We start from the raw sequence: 21093 nt of genomic DNA, 5'->3' as shown, positions 1-21093 counted from the left end.
TGTCACAACTGATAGCATTGTCCCAGCGGTGACTACACTTCAGTAGAAGTGTGGATTGAATGATTATAATGATAATAGCATTTACTTTATGCCAAACACTGTACTAAGTGCTGGGGTAGATACAACATAATGAGGCCGGACACATTTCCTGTCTTACGTGGCTCCACAGTCCAAGCTGAACTATATAGAAAGGGCAAAATAAAGCTTGCAGTGCTAAAGTTGAGAGAACCTGTAATTCATGCAGTACAGTAACTCCAGGGTACTATTAATTCTTTCTTTCATTCATTCCCATTTATTGAGTGCTTACAGCGTACAGAGCACTGTACTAAGCACTTGGGAAAGTATAATACAGCAATAAACAGTCACATGAGGAAAAGTGGGGCTTAGTCTGGGAAGACCTTTAGGATGAGAAGTGTCTTCAGTAAGGCTTTGAAGGAGAGAGAGTGTAATTATCTGTCGGATTTGAGGAAGGAGGGTGTTTCAGGCCAGAGGCAGGACAGAGGCTAGGGTCGGCAATGAGACAGGCAAGATTGAGGCACAATGAGAAGGCTAGCAGTAGAGGAGTGAAGTGTGTGGGTTAGGTTGTAGATGGAGAGAAGTGAAGTGATGTGGGAGGAGGCAAGGTGGTGAGTGCTTTAAAGCCAGTGGTGAAGAGTTTTTCTTTGATATGGAGGTAGGTAGGCAACCACTGGAATTTTTTGAGGAGTGGGGGTGATATGTCCTGAATGTTTTTATAGAAAAATGATGCGGGCAGTAGAGTGAAGTATGTTCTGGAGTGGGGAGAGACAGAAGGCTGGGAGGTCAGCAGGGAGGCTGATGTATTAATCCAGGCAGGATAGGATGAGTGATTGCATTAATGGGGTAGCAATTTGGATGGAGAGGAAAGAGGGGATTTTAGCAATGTCGTGAAGGTGGGACTGACAGGATTTAGTGATGGATTGAGTATATGGGTTAAATGACAGAGAGGAGTCAAGGATAACTCCAAGGTTACGGGCTTGTGATCTTGGGAGGATGGAATTTGGTTGGGAAGCTTAGGAGTTTTGGACATGCTAAGTTTGAGGTGACGGGAGGGCATCCAACTAGTGATATCTTGAAGGCAGGAGGAGATGCGAGACTGGAAAGATGGAGCGGGATCAGGGCAGAAGATGTAGATTGGGATATCATCCGCATTAAAGGAGGTAGTTGAAGCCATGGGAGAGAATGAGTTCTCTAATGGAGAATAGAAGAGAGCCAAAAACTGAACCTTGAGGAACTCCCTCAGGGAGGGGGCGGGAGGCAGATCAGATCAGTATTACTTTAGTTTTACTATTAGTATTAGTGCTTCACTCCGGGTCTAGTCTGAAACATGAAGAGTTTCCTGAAGATTAGATTCAGGACTTAACGTTGAACAGACTTCCTCGTCACCCAAACTGCTACCATTCTGATGGAAGGTGTGGTCATTCCAAAACTAAACAATTACATCAGCCTTCTCATTGATCTTCTGGCCTCCAGCCTCGGACCCTTCTGGTCTATGCCACCTGCCGCTGCACGGATCATCTACCCCAAATCTCACCCAACCCACATCCCTCCACTCCTCCAAGCCCTACACTGGCTTCCTCCTCACAATCAGGCATTAAGGCTCTCTACCACCTTGTCCCACCTGTCCATTTTCTTCACCCGCTGTTCCTCAAGGGGCTGAATCAGTTTCTCCTAAGCGGGCCTTCTAGCTGTACCTCACTCTCAACTCTCCAGCTTGGAATCCCCTCCCTACCCGCATCAGGCAGACCTCTGCTCTCTCCACATTCAGAACCCTCCGAAAATCCCACCTCTTCCAGTAAGTTTCTCCAAGTCCTCCCTCAGCACCACAAGCCATAGAATTCCATCATCCACCTCTGGCGTTTCTGAATGAATTTATTACCGTCTTTAGCACTTATGTATATATGTGTATGAAATTGTTAATTTTGACCATTCTAGTTGTAAACATCTTTATTTTTGTCTCCCTCATTAGAGTGTAAACTCCTTGTGTACACAGAATGTATTACTTCATTATTCTGTGTTTCCCAAGAGTCCAGCCGTTTTGAAGGCATATCTACTCTAGGAGTGTTTCCCTGGTTGATCTTTTCTCTCCCTACCCTACATCCCCCACCCCCAACTCCAACTGCAGCATTCCCACCTAATCACCTGAGCGCTCACACAGCCCTATAAGCTAGAAATAATAATAATGGCATTTGTTAAGCACTTACTCTATGCAAAGCACTGTTCTGAGTACGGGGGTAATCAAGGTTGTACCACGTGGGGCTCACAGTCTTAATCCCCATTTTACAGATGAGGTAACTGAAGCTAGAGAAGTTAAGTGACTTGCCCGAGGTCACACAGCAGACATGTGGTGGAGCTTGGATTCGAACCCATGACCTCTGACTCCCAAGACCGTGCTCTTTCCACTGAGCCATGCAAGCTCATCGTGGGCAGGGAATGTGTGTGTTATACAGTTTTATTGTACTCGCTCAGGCACTTAGTACAGTGGTTTGCAACAGTCAGTGCTCAATAAATACTGATTGACTGGCTGACTCACACCCCATGGTGTATGTGTGAATGTGCACACACACACACACAAGCACACACACCCACACACAAACGCACACACACTTTGTGTTTTCCACATACCTGCAATTCAGTGTGGTGTTTCTCTTCCCTGATAGATTGTAAAATGCTTGATGGTAGAGATTTTGTCTGTCAACTACTGTACTCTCTCAGATGCTTAGAACAGTGGGCACTCAATACCTTTTATTGGTTGAGTGACCAAGTGGGTGCTCAACAAATACTGTTACTGCTTCTATTCCTCCTTCTATCTCCCCTTCCTAATACTTCCAGGGAAGCAAGTGGGATGGCACTGAGAAGAGGCAGGTAGGCTCTCCGGTGCTAAATATTAGAGTGCGTACTCTTGAGTCCTTTGCTCAGTCAAGAACGCTTAATTATTATTATTAATTATAATAATAATAATGGTATTTTGTTAAGTGCTATGTGCCAGGCACTGCACTAAGAGGTGTGATAGATACAGAAAATTGGGTCAGACAGAGTCCCTGCCCCACACAGGGCTCACAGTCTTAATCTCCATTTTACAGGTGAGGTAACTAAGCCCGAGGCCACACAGCAGACAAGTGGCACAGCTGGGATTAGAACTCAGGTCCTGCTACTTCCAGGCCCGTGCTGTATCCACTAGACCATGCTGCTTCTCTTTCAGTGGTATTTGATAAGCACTTTCTATGTGCCAGAAACTGTACTAAGCACTGGGATAGATACAAGTTAAACAGGCTGAATACAATCCCTATCCCACATTTGGCTCTTTTAAGCCCTAGCTAGAAGCTGCCTGGAAATGTTTGGGTGAGCCAGGAGGGAATCGGCCCAAAATTCCGAGGGGTGACAAAAATAATTTTCTCCCCATGGCTAGAATCCCATGAAGGCAATGACGAGAGACATCATAGAGGTAGGACCTGTAAACTTTTTTTATGCTATTTGTTTTTTTGGTATTCATTTTTATGGTACTTGTTTTTTTAGTATTTGTTAAGTGCTTACTATATAATAATAATAATAATAATAATGACATTTATTAAGTGCTTACTATGTGCAAAGCACTGTTCTAAGCGCTGGGGAGGTTACAAGGAGATCAGGTTGTCCCACAGGGGGCTCACAGTCTTCATCCCCCTTTTACAGATGAGGGAACTGAGGCCCAGAGAAGTTAAGTGACTTGCCCAAAGTCACACAGCTGACAATTGCCAGAGCCGGGATTCGAACCCGTAACCCCTGACTCCAAAGCCCGGGCTCTTTCCGCTGATCCATGCTGCTTCTCCAACTATATGGCAGGCACCAAACTAAACGCTGGGGTAGATAGAAGCTAATCATGTTGGACACAGTCCATGTCCCACATGGGCTAACTGTCCTAGAATGGCTCAGTGGAAAGAGCCCGGGCTTTGGAGTCAGAGATCATGGGTTCAAATCCTGGCTCCTCCAATTGTCAGCTGTGTGACTTTGGGCAACGCACTCAACTTCTCTGGACGTCAGTTATTTCATCTGTAAAATGGGGATTAAGACTGTGAGCCTGCTGTGGGACAACCTGATCACCTTGTAACCTCCCCAGCGCTTAGAACAGTACTTTGCACATAGTAAGCGCTTAATAAATGCCATTATAATCATCATTAATCCCCATTTTACAGATGAGGTAACTGAGGCACAGAGAATTTAAGTGACTTGCCCAGGGTCACACAGCAGACAAGTGGTGGAGTTAGGATTAGAACCCAGGTCCTTCTGACTCCCGGGGCCATACTCTATTCTCTAGGCCACATTGTTTTCCCTTGAACAGAAGCCCTCATTTTGAACAACGAGATTCCTAAGAGCCTTGAAGCTTTGAACCCATACAAGCAATCTGTTGGTTTAACATTGAATACATTTAGTCTTTCCTTTGGAAAACATTTTGAAATTGCTGCAAGTAGCCTTTGAACTTCACGCCACTGGGCTATGTGTATTTTGGCATTTTCCCTACTAGGGAATCCAGCCTCCAGAGGTGATGTCCCACATCAAATTTGAGGATATCTGGGCACTTGAGTATTTAGTTTACATTTTTCAACTCAGTAAGTGAAGTAGTCACTCCCTAATATTTATTGAGCACTTACTCTGTGCAGAGCACTGTACTAAGTACTTGAGAAAGTACAGTTACATTAATAACTGTAACTTCCCTTATTAACATTAATAACTTCCCTCATCTGTAAAATGGGGATTAAGACTGTGAGCCCCCCGTGGGACAACCTGATCACCTTGTAAACTCCCCAGCGCTTAGAAGAGTGCTTTGCACAGAGTAAGTGCTTAATAAATGCCATTATTATTATTATTATTAAGAATACATATAATACCTACCTGAAAGACCCTACAATCTAGTGGGGAAACAATTTTCATACTTACAAATTCTCAGCTTCAATTGTAGTTTGGCCTATCGTTTTAATTAATATATGAACTATAATTATTAATCATATTAATTTTAGCTATAAATAAGGAATTCTGCATTAAATATTTCTTCTTTTAATCAGTTGTGTTTTCAATGGAAAGATAGAATAATGAAGATATAGTTTACTCAAATTGCATACATGTTATTCCTGACTTTACATTCGTTAAACACCTGCTTGATCCCTAATATATCACCTCCAAAGCTGAGTCTGTGGGATTTTGGCTGGATGGCATATGTGTTTTGCTAATATTCATTCATTCATTCATTCCATCATATTTATTGAGCGCTTACTGTGTGCAGAGCACTGTACTAAGCGCTTGGGAAGCACAAGTTGGCAACGTACAGAGTCGGTCCCTACCCAGCAATGGGCTCACAGTCTGGACAGATAACAAAACAAAACACGTGGACAGGTGTCAAGTCATCAGAATTAATAGAAATAAAGCTAGCTGCACATCATTAATAAAATAAATAGAATAGTAAATATGTACAATAAAATAAATAGAGTAATAAATCTGTACAAACATCTATACAGGTGCTGTGGGGAGGGGAAGGATTTTATAAATATATAAAGTAATATATATATTTTTTAAAAAAGCAAAGCCTCTGTGTCCCCTGGCTTTGTGGCTCTCATTCCTAGCTTTGGGAATGTTTCTACTCTGTAAGGTTGTAAGACCATTTCACTCTTTTCATTTTCTTATAAAAATTCCAATTTCAGAGAAGGGCATCTCATTGCAATGAGGTCATTTTCCTGCCTATGACAAATGATCTTTTATCAGCTGCTGATTCTAGTTATCCCTAATTTTTTTTTTTCACAGCAGCTTTGTAGTACCTTTTCTACATAAGTAGCACTGCTCTTCCACGCGACTTTTCAACTCTCTCTGGATTTAATTCTAATTTAACTTGCCATTCCATTAGGGAACCATTCACCACTACAGTCATGATTCATTCGTTTGTTCTCTCTAAATCTTATTATTACAACTCATTGCTTATGAATCTCCCTCAGGCATTCATTCATAAACTGTAAATGCAACAACCTCTTGGGGAAGGGAGTGAACCTTCGATAATTGTTCTTTTGGAATTTGCAATTGTCTCTGGTGCAGTCTTGCCTTAGCACTTAAAAACACTCTTTCACATCAGCAGAATGTCTCACCCAGAGCTGGTTCCTGAGAATTACACACAGGCACAAAGCCATCTTTCCTTTCACAGATACAATGAAGTTTTATCTATGTAGATAATATCCTGTACATTTTCAATCTGATTCTCTTTTTATGCAAGGAGTGGTTGTTTAATACAAATGTACTTGAATACTGTTCTGTAAAACTAAATTAGAATGCATAAAATCAATTTGACTTTAGGTACTTGACTAAACTTAAAAATTAAATTATGTTTTTATTGAAATACAATTAAAATTAATTCTGCCCCTTTTAATGGAAGAGCCGCTAATTGTGGTAAAACAGGAAGCCTATTATTTAATTAGCAGACTAATGCAGATGTCAAAGGTATCTGACAATTCCCTCCTACTTAAACTCTGAGCCCTTTGTAGGACAGGGACTGCGTCTGATCTAATTAACTTCTATCTAAGCCAGCACTTAGAATAGTGCTTGACACATAGTAAGCACTTGTCAAATACCATAATAATATTTAACCTGCTTCTTCCACAAAACAATGTTGCCTAGTGGAAAGAGCATTGTCCTGGGATTCAGAAGGCCTCAGTTCTAATCCCAGTTCTGCCCCTTGCCTGATATGTGACCCTGGACAAGTTACTTCATTTCTCAGCGCCTCAGTTTCCTTATCTATAAAATGGGAATTCGTTGCCTGTTCTTGCCCCCACTTGGGCTGTGAACCCCAGGTGGGTCAGAGATTGTATCCGACTTGATTTTTTATATCTGCCACAACACTTACTGTGTGAATGATTCATAGTAAGTACTTAACAAATTCTGTAAATATTACCAGTGAGACAGAAGGACCAAAGAATGATTTGGTGTAAAGGAACTTTCATGGTGGAGGAGCAAGGGGATCCAGTGAGAGACCTGATCCATCTCTCCATCATTTCCAACACAACAATCACCATCACGAAAGCTTCCCTAATGTTAATCAGTGAAACAATCAATCAGTCGTATTTATTGAGCACTTACTCTATGTAGGGCACTGTACTAAGTGCTTGGGAGAATGCAGTTTAACAGAGAGGGTAGATGTACTGATTAGTAATTATTTGATTCAGCGGCTTTTGCCTCATGAAACCAAAATTGGGACCCTTATCTGTATGACCCTATATCAAAACCAAAATTAGCCACCCTATCAAATTATAAATATGGGATTAGAAACTCATCCAGGACCTAGGAGAAAATTTTGTAAACATGGCTAAAGCAAATTCTCAACACTGATAATGATAATAATAATGGCATTTATTAAGCACTTACTATGTGCAAAGCACTGTTCTAAGCACTGGGGAGGTTACAAGATGATCAGGTTGTCCCACGGGGGGTTCAAAGTCTTAATCCCCATTTTACAGGTGAGGGAACTGAGGCCCAGAGAAGTTAAGTGACTTGCCCAAAGTTTGAACCCATGACCTCTGACTCCAGAGCCCGGGCTCTTTCCACTTGTGAACTTGGACAAGTTACTTCATTTCTCAGCGCCTCAGTTTCCTTATCTATAAAATGGGAATTTATTGCCTGTTCTTGCTCCCACTTGGGCTGTGAACCCCAAGTGGGTCAGAGATTGTATCCGACTTGATTTTTTATATCTGCCACAGCACCTACTATGTGAATGCTGCTTCTTTCTATAATGAACAAAGCTAGTATTTAATCAGTACCTGTTGAAAGGGTGACAACAGAAAATGCCAAAGTTAGGTTTGCAAGGCACCTGTTAAAGCCACTGAAGTTTAAAACTGCCAGGGCTATGCTTGAGAATAAAATTTCAGGAGATTAGGCACTTTGTGGTTCATCAGATGGCTGTCTGAAGCTTTTCTTGAGAAAGTGACTGGACCAAAGGGAAAAAGAAAAATCATGTCAAATTAACTTGCTCTAACTTCTGCTTTATAATAATAATAATAATAATAATAATAATGGCATTTTTATGTGCTTACTATGTGCTAAGCACTGTTCTAAACACTGGGGGGTAACAAGGTTGTCCCATGTGGGGCTCACAGTCTTCATCCCCATTTTACAGATGAGGGAACTGAGGCTCTGAGAAGTGAAGTGACTTGCCCAAGGTCACACAGCAGACATATGGCGGAGTCAGGATTCGAACCCATGACCTCTGACTCCAAAGCCCTGGCTCTTTCCATTGAGCCATGCTGCTTTATCCCAGGCATAATATAAGATAAGAGAAATGCCTCATCACATGGAGCCCTTCACCTGAATATGGGTTTCTGGAGAGCAGGATTCAATCAATCGGTACTACTATTTATTGAGCAATTACTATGTGCAGAGCACTGTTTGTTACAGCACAACACGCACGCATGCCCACACACACCCCTCAGCAAATACAAACTTTTTGAACTGCTTCTAACTCAGACAAACTTGATTCCACCCTCCAGAGTTTAGTGGGGCTTTAACCACTCCCAGCCACAATTGACCAAATAATTAATCTCCCCCCAGTATATTCCAATAACCAATATTCCAATAATAAAAATAACAATTATGGTATTTGTTTGGCACTTACTGTGTGCCAAGGTAAGTGCTTAGTAGAGTGCTCTTCACACAGTAAGTGCTCAATAAATATGATTGAATGAATGAATGAGGTAGGTACAAGGTAATGAGGTTGTCCCACGTGGGGCTCATAGTCTTAATCCCCCATTTTACAGATGAGGTAACTGAGACACAGAGGAGTTAAGTGACTTGCCCAAGGTCTCACTGCCGACATGTGGCGGACCCGGGATTCGAACCCATGTCCTCTGACTCCTCTTGCCATTACGCCATGTTGCTTCTGGGAAGTGTAGTCAAAACTAGCCTCTTTGCCCCGTGGGTGGTGTAGTTTTGTGTCTTTACTTGCTTCCCCACAATCCTCTTGCCAGAATTGTTTCTGAAGGATATTTAAATCAGTCAAATGAAGGTATTTATTGAGGGCTTTCTTTGTGCAGAGCTTGCAGTCCGGAGGACTGTATTTAAAGCACACTGCAGTGCTTTTAGACTTTTAGACTTTTAGTCTTTTCAACTGTGAGCCCACTGTTGGGTAGGGACTGTCTCTATATGTTGCCAATTTGTACTTCCCAAGCGCTTAGGACAGTGCTCTGCACACAGTAAGCGCTCAATAAATACGATTGATGATGATGATGCAGTTATCTTGTGGCCTTGCACCACTGCAAACACTGTATAATTCCAATGCACTTATTTATTTGGAGGTTAAACACTATGTGCAATGCATAGTGTCCACTTGAGTTAGCCGTAAGCTTGTCATCGTCATCATCACCAGTAGCATTTACTGGGTGCGTGTAGTAGACAAAGCAGTGTATTAGCTTTTGGAGAGCACACTCTACAGTGCAGAGGGCTCTAAAGGGTACAACAGAGCTAGTAGATGTGATCCAGTCCCTCAAGGAGCTTACGATCAACAAAGTTCTGCCTCTGAGGTACTCACAATCTAACGCACTTCATGGCATTCAATCTTCCAACCTTTCTTTGTTCCTATTTATTCTTCAGGACTTTCCATTTGCCGAACTTAGGGTTGCCACAGTTTTCCCACATTTATTTCCCCATGTTTGTAGGAAGCATCACAAAGCTAAGGCAGCAGATTATTTTTATTCAAGCTGCATCTACGGCTTGATCTAAGAAGATACTCATTACACCTATATATCAACCAGTCATATTTATTAAGTGCTTACTGTGTGCAGAGTACTGTACTAAGTGCATGGGAGAATACAATTCACCACCCTCTTTCTTCACCCTTCCGGGTGTGCTGATTGGCCCTCTAATCTTTGGTCCATCCATGTGTTTTGCTTTCTTTCTTCTCTTCTCTTCTAACCTTGTGACAGATTTCTGTGTGATTGTAGTTCACGGATGCAGGTGTGCCCTTCAAGGATAGAGAGATCAGGCCGAATCACAATAATGGGAGTAGATTTAAGGAAATCTATAATGGACCTCCATCCTATACCACTCTCATGCCCATACAGGATCCATAGTCGCTCTATGTTCCAGCCTTGTTAAACGCTGTTTTGAGCTGAATAAATAATAATAATAATTAATTCCATCATTTATTGAATGCTTACTGTGTGCAGAGCACTGTACTAAGTGCTTGAAAAGTACAATTCAATGATGATGATAATGGTATTTGTTAAATGCTTATAATTTACCTGGCACTGCACTTATCACTGGGGTAGATACCTGCAAATCAGGTTGGACACAGTCCCTGTCATCACCATCATCATCAATCGTATTTATTAAGCGCTTACTGTGTGCAGAGCACTGTACTAAGCGCTTGGGAAGTACAAGTTGGCAACATATAGAGACAGTCCCTACCCAACAGTGGGCTCACAGTCTAAAAGGGGAAGACAGAGAACAAAACCAAATATACTAACAAAATAAAATAAATAGAATAGATATGTACAAGTAAAATAAATAAATAAATAGAGTAATAAATATATACAAACATATATACATATATACAGGTGCTGTGAGGAAGGGAAGGAGGTAAGATGGGGGGGATGGAGAGGGGGACGAGGGGGAGAGGAAGGAAGGGGCTCAGTCTGGGAAGGCCTCCTGAAGGAGGTGAGCTCTCAGTAGGGCCTTGAAGGGAAGAAGAGAGCTAGCTTGGCGGATGGGCAGAGGAAGGGCATTCCAGGCCCGGGGGATGACGTGGGCCGGGGGTCGATGGCGGGACAGGCGAGAACGAGGTACGGAGTCCCACATGGGGCTCAAAGTCTCAATCCCCATTTAACAGATGAGCTAACTGAGGCACAGAGAAGTAAAGTGACTTACCCAAGGTCACACAGCAGACAAGTGGCAGAGCTGGGATTAGAATCCATGACCTTCTGACTCCCAGCCCGTGCTCTATCCCACTAGGTCATGCTGTTGGCACCGAGTGGGGTTGGCGGGGGGTGGGGGTCGCAGACAACCCCAAGGGCAACTGTGGGGGATGGTGCCACACAGCCCCGAGGAGTGTGTGGTAGGGGGATGCCCACCAGAAAATAGTGTGGGTCAGAGAGAACAGGCAAGCTTTGAGCGAGCGTATGTGCCGTGGTGGCTGGGGTGGTAGAAGTTTTTGTACATGGGATAGTGGGTGGGCAAAGCACACTTTGATTGATCGATTGATTAGACTGTAAGCTCCTTGTGGACCATCATCATCAATCGTATTTATTGAGCGCTTACTGTGTGCAAAGCACTGTACTAAGCGCTTGGGAAGTACAAATTGGCAACATATAGAGACAGTCCCTGCCCAACTGGGACTGTCTGTCCAACTGGAGAGATGCTGGGAATCGCATCTCTCTACTCTTTTGCAGAGTACTCTCCTTAACACTTACTACTGTGCTCTGCATATGGGAGTGTCCAATAACACTCTGGTTTCTCTTCAGATCGTAAAAATCTTTTACTAAATCAATCAATCAATCAATCGTATTTATTGAGCGCTTACTGTGTGCAGAGCACTGTACTAAGCGCTTGGGAAGTACAAGTTGGCAACATATAGAGACGGTCCCTACCCAACAGTGGGCTCTCAGTCTAGAAGAGTGGGCTCACAGTCTAAAGATTTCCGTGGAGAGGAACAGTCATGAGTTGGTAACTAATTTTTTGAAACCTCGTTCTCCCAGAATGAGCCCTGTTTTTCCTCTCCTCCTCCCCACTGCCCCACCTCCTTCCCCTCCCCACAGCACCTGTATATATGTTTGTACAGATTTGTTACTGTATTTATTTTACTTGTACATATTTACTATTCTATTTATTTTGTTACTGATGTGCATCTAGCTTTAATTCTATTTGTTCTGACGACTTGACACCTGTCCACATGTTTGGTTTTGTTGTCTGTCTCCCCCTTCTAGACTGTGAGCCCGTTGTTGGGTAGGGACTGTCTCTATGTGTTGCCTGCTTGTACTTCCCAAGCGCTTAGTACAGTGTTCTGCACACAGTAAGCGCTCAATCGATACAATTGAGTGAATGAATATACCACGTATTGATTGATTGATTGAATGAGAATTGTTCAAGATTTCCAGTTTTCACTTTTCAGTCTTCTGATCGGTTGAGTCTCTTTCACCTCATTGGTCACCATTCGCAAACATTTTCTATGCATTTGTGACTGGAGAGAGCTGCCGAGTGGATTTTTCAGGTTCGGGAGCCGGAGCGTTTCCTAGAAATAACCTTCCTCTCTAATTGAGGCACAGAGAAGTGAAGCGACATACTCTAGGTCACACAGCAACTTAAGGTTGGAGCCAGAATTAGAACTCCTGACTCTAGGGAAGCAGCATGACCTAGATGAAAAAGCACAGCTCTTCAGCAGCGTGGCTTAGTGGGAAGAGCGAGGGCCTGCGAGTCAAAGGTCGTGGGTTCTAATCCCAGCTCCGCCACTTGTCTGCTGGGTGACCTTGGGCAAGCCGCTTAACTTCTCTGTGCCTCAGTTGCCTCATCTGTAAAACGGGGATGAAGACTGTGAGCCCCTTGTGGGACAACCTGATTACCTTGTATCTATCCCAGTGCTTAGAACAGTGCTTGGCACATAGTAAGTGCTTAACAAATACCATCATTATTATTATCCAGCGTGATGTTGGGCAAGTCATTTACATTCTCTGTGCCTCAGTTACCTCATCTGTAGAATAAGGATTAAGACTGTGAGCCCGATGTAGGACAGGAACTATATCCCACCCAGTCATTTTGTTTCTACCCCAGCTCATAGTAAATTGTCAAGCACCTAGTAAGCAGCGAGAAGCAGTGTGGCTCCGTGCTAAAAGCCCGGGCTTGGGAGTCAGAGGTCATGGGTTCTAATCCCAGCCCCGCCACTTGTCAGCTGGGTGACTTTGGGCAAGTCACTTCACTTCTCTGAGCCTCAGTTACCTCATCTGTAAAATGGGGATTAAGACTGTGACCCCCATGTGGGACAACCTGATCACCTTGTATCCCCCCAGTGCTTAGAAAAGTGCTTCACTCATCGTAAGTGTTTAACAAGTGCCATCATTATTATTATTATAATAAGCACTTAACTGACTCCTAATCTCATTTCCCCCCCCCCCCGCCCGGGCTGTGCAGCTTCACTAAAAAATGTAATTCCAACCTGTTCATCATTCTTCAATATTTACATTACTTTTGGGTCCCTAACTATGCATATTGCATTTTTTTATGTTTTTCCATTTATTTATATTGTTTTGGCCCCTCCTTTTGATTTTGAGATTTGATTAATGAACATTATATTTCTCCATTGGGAAACTACTGCATTTAGAAGTTTTTTGCTTAACACTGTATTTTTATGAAATCAATTAAGAATGCTAACTGGGGTTTAGCCATGTGTGCAAGATATTTAAATCTAAATTAAAACTCATCCACACTTCAGAATAAATTGGTCCAGGGGATGAGACATTTTATCTATTAGTTACAGATGATTCATGATAATATATTTTTGTATTTGGAATAGAGTTTTTCCATTTAGTGGTTTATGCCTGCGATGAGTTCAGCATATTGTGTGCAAAGATTAAGTGTGCTATCATTCTCAAAGTGTTAGGGCTGTTTAATGCAGCCTTGACATGTAGTGTCTTCAATTTAAATGCAGCAGTCGAAAAACAGGATTAGAAGATAATGTAGGATAATTGATTGGCGTGTACTTTTTCAAATCCAGGGTTGTTTTGATTGAGATGTAGCAGCAGGAGTGACCTCAAAAATGAATGATTTTAAAGAATTCCCGAATGGGAATGAAATGAGCTCCCGTCCCCTCAGGGGGATGATAATTTAAAACTATAATTATCTAGTTTGCTATCACATTAAAGCAGCAGCTTGAAGATCTCCTCGATTTTACAAGATCTAGGAGCAAGGAGGGGTTAAAGTGCTTAGACACTTGTAGACACTGTAAGATCCTCCCCTAGACTGTAAACTCATCCTCTAGGCTACATACTCATCCTCTAGAGTATATATATATTATTTTAGACTGTGAGCTCTCTGTTGGGTAGGGACTGTCTCTATATGTTGCCAACTTGTACTTCCCAAGTGCTTAGTACAGTGCTCTGCACACAGTAAGCGCTCAATAAATACGATTGATCGATTGATTGATTGATATACCTGTTCTCTAGAATGTAAGCTCTTCCTTTAGACTGTCAGCTCCTTCTCTAGACTGTCAGCTCCTCCTCTAGACTGTAAACTCAATGTGGGCAGGGAACATGTCTATTAACTCTTTTGTATTGTAGTCTCCCTAGGGCTTAGTACAATGCTGTGCACACAACAGGCGCTCCATAAAAGCTATTGATGGTAATGAAGATGATGACAAAGTACATTTCAAGAGCCATCTTGGCCTAGTGGATAGGGCCAAAGGCCTGGGAATCTGGAGGATCTGAATTCTAATACCAGCTCAACCATTTGTCTGCTGTGTGACCTTGGTCAAGTCACTTAACTTTTCTGTCCCTCAGTTTCCTCTTCTGCAAAATGGGGTTTAAGATTATGAGCACAACATAGGATAGGGACTATGTCCAGTCTGATGAGCTCGTGTTTATTCCAGTTCTTAGTACAGAGCCTGGTACATTGTAAGCACTAAACAAATACCATAAAAAAGTAAATTCCACAAGATTTCAAAAATGGCACCGTCATTGCTCTCTTAAGCAAGAACAGTAAGAATGCAGACTAGGCAACTTAAGTGGAAATTTGCTGTCTTCCTTGCTATGAATATTCATTCATTCATTCATTCAATCGTATTTATTGAGCACTTACTGTGTGCAGAGCACCGTACTAAGTGCTTGGAAAGTATAATCTGGCAATAAATAGAGACAATCCCTACCCAACAACGGGCTATATCTTAGACAGAGTCATTTTGTATTGCCTAATGATGAACATTGTTATCCATATTCCCAGAATTAAAATCTTTGCTGCAGGGTAGATAACAGAAGTGTAAGAAAAAGTGCAAAACAATGATGAAACACATACATAGTGAATGTAGACGTAACCAAAGCTTATGACTCCATCAGCTGACCTCTCCCTTCCCAGAATTTACCACAATGTTTAGATTATGGAACAATGAGCAGGCTGGACTGTAAGATTTGGAGGGGGAATTAATTCTTTCTCCTCATTCTTATGGTGACAGGGACATGGAGGCAGGGACATGCATGAGGTCCAATACAGTTCAAACTATTTTCAGAGTCAAGGATGAGGATGAATTAAAGAATCTAAAATCTGACATTGCCCGGCTGTGGGCACGGAATGTTTCTACCAACCTGCTTAATTGTATTATCCTGAGTGAATCCAAATAGGATTGATTGATTGATTGAAATAGCATACTAATATTGATATCACTAAATCAATCAATTCTGTTTATTGAGTATTTACTGTGTTCAGTATTTACCAAGCACTTGGGAGAAGCAGCGTGGCTCAGTGGAAGGGGCACAGGCTTTGGAGTAAGAGATCATGGGTTCAAATCCTGACTCCGCCAATTCTCAGCTGTGTGACTTTGGGCAAGTCACTTAACTTCTCTGGGCCTCAGTTCCCTCATCTGTAAAATGGGGATTAAGACTGTGAGCCCCCAGTGGGACAACCTGATCACCTTGTAACCTCCCCAGCGCTTAGAACAGTGCTTTGCACATAGTAAGTGCTTAATAAATGCCATCATTATTATTATTATTGAAGGGTAACAGAGTTGGTAGACATGTCCCCTGCCCACAATGAGCTTACAGTCTAGAGATGAAGACAGGCATTAATAAAAATAAATTATGGATGTGTATAGAAGTGCTGTGGGAACGGGGGTGGGGTGAATAGAGGATATGAATCCAAGTGTAAGGTTGATGCAGAAGGGGGTGGAAGAAGAGGAAATGAGGGCCTAGTGAGAGAAGGCCTCTTGGAAGAGATATGCTCTGCACACAGTAAGCGCTCAATAAATACGATTGAATGAATAAGGCTTGGGAGGTTGGAGAGTGATCATCTGTCGGGTATAAAGAGGGAGGGCATTCCAGGCCAGAGGCAGGATGTGGGCGAGAGGTCAGCGACGAGATAGACTAGATGGAGATATAGTAAGTAGCTTGGCATTAGAGGAGCAAAGTGGTAGGCTGGATAGGAAGTCAAGGATGGAAGGCAGGAAAGGATAAGGCCATTGAGTGCTTTTAAGAGAGCTCATTCAACTCAACAAAAGAAGAGCACCATCAAAAGTCATTCAGAAGCTACTATACACTTTTAATTTAATTAAAGAAGATATACAACTGATTATGCATTGCTTTTTAAAATAGCAAAATGATATGAACGAGCAACTAGTCTGAAGAATCTACTGTTGTGAAATAGCTTGGACCTGTCACACAGGTTAAACTCTTTAGCACACAGGCACACTGAGTGAAACTCTTATCACTGAACATCATTACTGAGGTAACATATTAATCAATCCATCAATCATATTTATTGACCACTTACTGTGTACATAGCACTGTATGTAGATCTTGGGGGAGTTCAATTTGGCAAACATGTTCCCTGCCCTGAGAGCTTACAGTGTAGCAGAGGTTGAGCATGTAGTAATACAAGGCTAGGCAAAGAGGTAAAATAAACATTATTGGGAGACTAAACAAAGTGTAACACAATTAAGTCCTTAGGCTCCACACCAAAATTCAATAGAGGTTTAAACATCCACTGTTCAATATGGCTGTGAAACTGGATGAATTGAGATCCACAAACAACTTCTAAAGCATTTCCATCAGCTGTTCCCCCTCTAGACTATAAGCTAGTTGTGGGCAAGGAATGTGTCTGTTATATTGTTATATTGTACTCTCCCAAGTGCTTAGTGCAGTGCTTTGCACACAGTAAGTCCTCAATAAATATGATTGATTGAATGACTGACTGTACCGTTGTGTCATATTTATCAATACTGTTGAAGCGAGGACACGAAATCCTTAGGTCCTGAAAAGCACCAATAATAATAATAATGGAATTTGTTGGGCGCTGACTATGTGTCAAGCACTGTTCTAAGCACTGGGGCAGATATAAGCTAATCATCAATCCATACTTCAATCCATACTTCACTCTGCTGCCCGAATCGTCTTTGTGCAGAAACGCTCTGGGCATGTTACTCCCCTCCTCAAAAATCTCCAGTGGCTACCAAGCAACCTATGCATCAGGCAAAAACTCCTCACCCTCGGCTTCAAGGCTGTCCATCACCTCGCCCCCTCCTACCTCACCTCCCTTCTCTCCTTCTCCAGCCCACCCCGCACCCTCCGCTCCTCTGCCGCTAATCTCCTCACCGCGCCTCGTTCTCGCCTGTCCCGTCGTCGACCCCCGGCCCACGTCATCCCCCTGGCCTGGAATGCCCTCCCTCTGCACATCCGCCAAGCTAGCTCTCTTCCTCCCTTCAAAGCCCTACTGAGAGCTCACCTCCTCCAGGAGGCCTTCCAAGACTGAGCCCCCTCCTTCCTCTCTCCCTCTTCCCCCTCCCCATCCCCCCCGCCTTACCTCCTTCCCCTCCCCACAGCACCTGTATATATGTATATATGTTTGTACATATTTATTACTCTATTTTATTTGTACGTATTCTATTTATTTTATTTTGTTAATATGTTTTGTTTTGTTGCCTGTCTCCCCCTCCTAGAGAGCCCGCTGTTGGGTAGGGACCGTCTCTATATGTTGCCAACTTGTACTTCCCAAGCGCATAGTACAGTGCTCTGCACACAGTAAGTGCTCAATAAATACGATTGAATGAATAAATGAATTATCAGGTTGGACACAGTTCCTGTCCCACAAGGAGCTCACAGTCTTAATCCCCATTTTACAGATGAAGTAACTGAAGCCCAGAGAGGTTAAGTGTCTTGACCATGGTTACACAGCAGATCCAGAGATAGAACACAGGTCCTTCTGTCTCCCAGTCCCATGCTCTATCCACTAGGCCGTATATGGTCCCCTGTCATTGAAGCAAAACATGAGGCATTAAATCTTTACTGGCAACTGGAGCATGGAAACGGAATCCTCAACCAGTTCTGAATGCTGAACTAAAGCAGATTGACCTCAAAAACAGAGTTCAGAAACATTTCAAAATATATTAAGCAAAATTCTAGGAGTATTCGGGAAGAAATCTTTTCAGCGAAAAATCATGCCATTTCAAAGCAGTAATTTGAAAGAGGGGAATTACATAGTAGCTTAATTATTAGCAGAAGGTATTCCGTTTATTTCATAGGAAGAACATTCCCGGGTTTTAGTTTCAGAAAACACAATAAATTTCTTGGGTTCCTGTTTAGGCTAAGTGATTTCTTTTTAACGATCAGGTCGTGGGATTTTTTGCATTCTCTACATATAAGAGATTTCTGTGTTTCTTCCACAAGAACCACACTTTTAGCATATCAGTTTGAATTTTCAAAATTTTAGAATGGATCCAAAATATATTTTCATGTTCATTTTATGCAGGGTAATGCTTTCCATTCATTTCTTTTCCTACTCTTCTTCCTCTTTTTTTGTAGTTCGATTTCACCATTCAGTATTGAGAGCACAAGGCGTCAGAGACGGTCGGAGTCCCCAGATTCCAGGAAACGGCGCATCCATAGATGTGACTTTGACGGCTGCAACAAGGTGTACACAAAAAGTTCTCATCTGAAGGCACACAGGAGGACACACACAGGTAAGGATGCGATCTAAAACCAGGCGACGACCCACACGCGGAGATGGGTGAACTTCAGTGAAAAACCATCAACTCACTGAGAGGTTAAGCCATGCTAGGCTTCTGAATGAATGACAGTTTGCACTGAGACAGATTTTACTTTCATGTAAAGCATTGCCAGTGCAAATAAAATGAGTTTTTTCTTCTGTTTCCCTGGGATATTTAAAGGGATGTAAAGGAGAAGAGAAAGGACGGCTTGGCTTTGCACACAGTAAGCACTCAGTAAATACAATTAAATGAATGCCTGCCTTTCCCAGTTTCTTCCCCTAGTTGCTGGAAGGAGACTCCTGTCTCTCCACTAACTCCTTTTGGTAGCACAGTACATTGATACCGCCAGCTTCCCCAGAAATCTAACGGGACGCATCGCCTGTAGGAGTAGCTCATATTTATTGAGCGCTTACAGTGTGCACAGCACTGTACTAAGCACTTGGGAGAGAACTATAAGCTCCCCCGGGGCTTTCCATGGTCGATAGGCAAATGCCTCTTTTCCTTGGAAAGTTTGGCAAGGATTTATGAGGTTGGAAAACTGAGGATATTGTATAGGTCATATTTTTCTGATGTGTCTTGCCAAGGTTTTTTACTTGGGTTCTGGTAAATCATCCTTCCCTTTGATTCTTATGCTTGAGGAGAAAAAACAAAATTTGCAGGCTTAATAGTCAGGCCTGAACTATATACTAGGTGTGATTTCTCTAAGATTCTAAACACCTTCCCAGACTAAGCCCCCTTTTTCCTCTCCCCCTCCCATCCCCGCCGCCCTACCTCCTTCCCCTCCCCACAGCACTTACATATATGTTTGTACAAATTTTTTATCCTATTTACTCTACTTGTACATATTTACTATTCTATTTATTTTGTCACTGATGTGCATCTAACTTTACTTCTATTTATTCTGATGACTTGACACCTGACCACATGTTTTCTTTTGTTGTCTGTCTCCGCCTTCTAGACTGTGAGCCCGTTGTTGGGTAGGGACCGTCTCTATATGCTGCCAACTTGTACTTCCCAAGTGCTTAGTACAGTGCTCTGCACACAGTAAGCGCTCAATAAATACGATTGAATGAATGAATGAACTATATAACAGTACAACAGACGCATTCCTTGCCTACAACACGCTTACAGTCTACAGGGGGAGGCCTACATTAAACAAATATATTACAGGTATTTATATAAGGGCACCCTCAGGATTGCACCTGGAGAGTTTCCAGTACTCTACCAGTCTCGGCTATGGGAGGGAGAGTCAAGCAGAGGCCTACTCATTCCATTCCTAGCTTGGCCGGTGGCTGGCTAGTGGCAATCTGCAACAAGTCAAAAGTCACCCATGCTGGACAGCAGCGGCGTGGAAGAGAATCGAGGGTGGAGACTTAAGTTGACTGAAAGCAATGGTTAACCACTTCCAATCTGGTTGGTCCTGAAAATTTTATTTGCAACTTTGTAGATAGAACAATATTCTAAGATTTGAAACATGCAGCTCTTTTTTTCCTTCTCCCATTTTCTCAAGCACTTATGATGGGTCATGTACTCTAGTAAGCGCTGGGGTAGATACAAGCTAATTAGGTTGGACACAGTTTTATGTCCCACATGGTTGCCCACTGTCTTAATCCCCATTTTACAAATGAGGAAACCGATGTACCAAGGTAGCTTACCCACGGTCACACAACAGACAGATAGCCCATGCTTAAGCATAAGATTTCCAGGCAGTAAGCATATGCTCAGTGTAGAAGAATACAGAAGTGGAGACGAGGGAGTATTTATTTTCCCGTCTGCCTTTTGGAATATATGAAAGGGAAAATGGGGAGAGCCGTATTCAAAGTGTCCCTCCATTTTAGAGTCTATAATAAAATTAGGGAATATTAAACGACAGAAAAAAGTCAATTTTGGGGCATTATGTTGGGATACAGTCCGTAATTAGATCAGAAAGTACAGTGAATATTATTGCAGTTGGATACATTTATGGAATTAATTATCCTCCTGCAAACTTGAATATACAACCCAATTTTGGACGAGGTAAGCAGAAACATCAATTTACATAGGCTTTAGTAAATATCTGCTAAGTTGTTCCCTTAGCTTCAGGCAAAGTGAGTCAGTTATTTGTGTATGATCAGTAATAATTAATGTGTAGTTGAGGATTAGAATTGAATGAATTATGAAAGCCACGCACGCTATGTGAGGTGAACAAACTCTCACAAGACCTTCCTTAAAGATCACAGCCAACTGCCATTTATTTGTAAGACTGTGAAATGTTCTAGCAAAGGATCTCACTGCATATTTTCCGTATCTGATAGGCATTCTTGTTCAATTGGGCATAATCTTCATTTAGTACTCTTAATGAGTTCCAAGAAACAGTGTGTTAGGCAAAAGAACACCAAATGAAACATAGCTTCCTTAGG

General features: G+C 42.3%; 1 protein-coding gene across 6 annotated transcripts in view; it reads left to right on the top strand.

Moving 5' to 3' along the window:
- Nucleotides 1-21093, top strand: part of KLF12 (Kruppel like factor 12) — a 491848-nt gene that overhangs the window by 425267 nt on the left and 45488 nt on the right. For all 6 annotated transcript variants that reach the window (XM_038765801.1, XM_038765824.1, XM_038765808.1 and 3 more), the window contains one exon: nt 18510-18667. In XM_038765801.1, coding sequence (XP_038621729.1) covers nt 18510-18667 — 158 coding nt within the window. The remainder of the gene's footprint in view (nt 1-18509; nt 18668-21093) is intronic.

The sequence above is a fragment of the Tachyglossus aculeatus genome, chromosome 2 (assembly GCF_015852505.1).
Source record: "Tachyglossus aculeatus isolate mTacAcu1 chromosome 2, mTacAcu1.pri, whole genome shotgun sequence".
Classification (NCBI taxonomy): Eukaryota; Metazoa; Chordata; class Mammalia; order Monotremata; family Tachyglossidae; genus Tachyglossus; species Tachyglossus aculeatus.
This window is presented reverse-complemented; position numbering and strand designations above follow the sequence as displayed.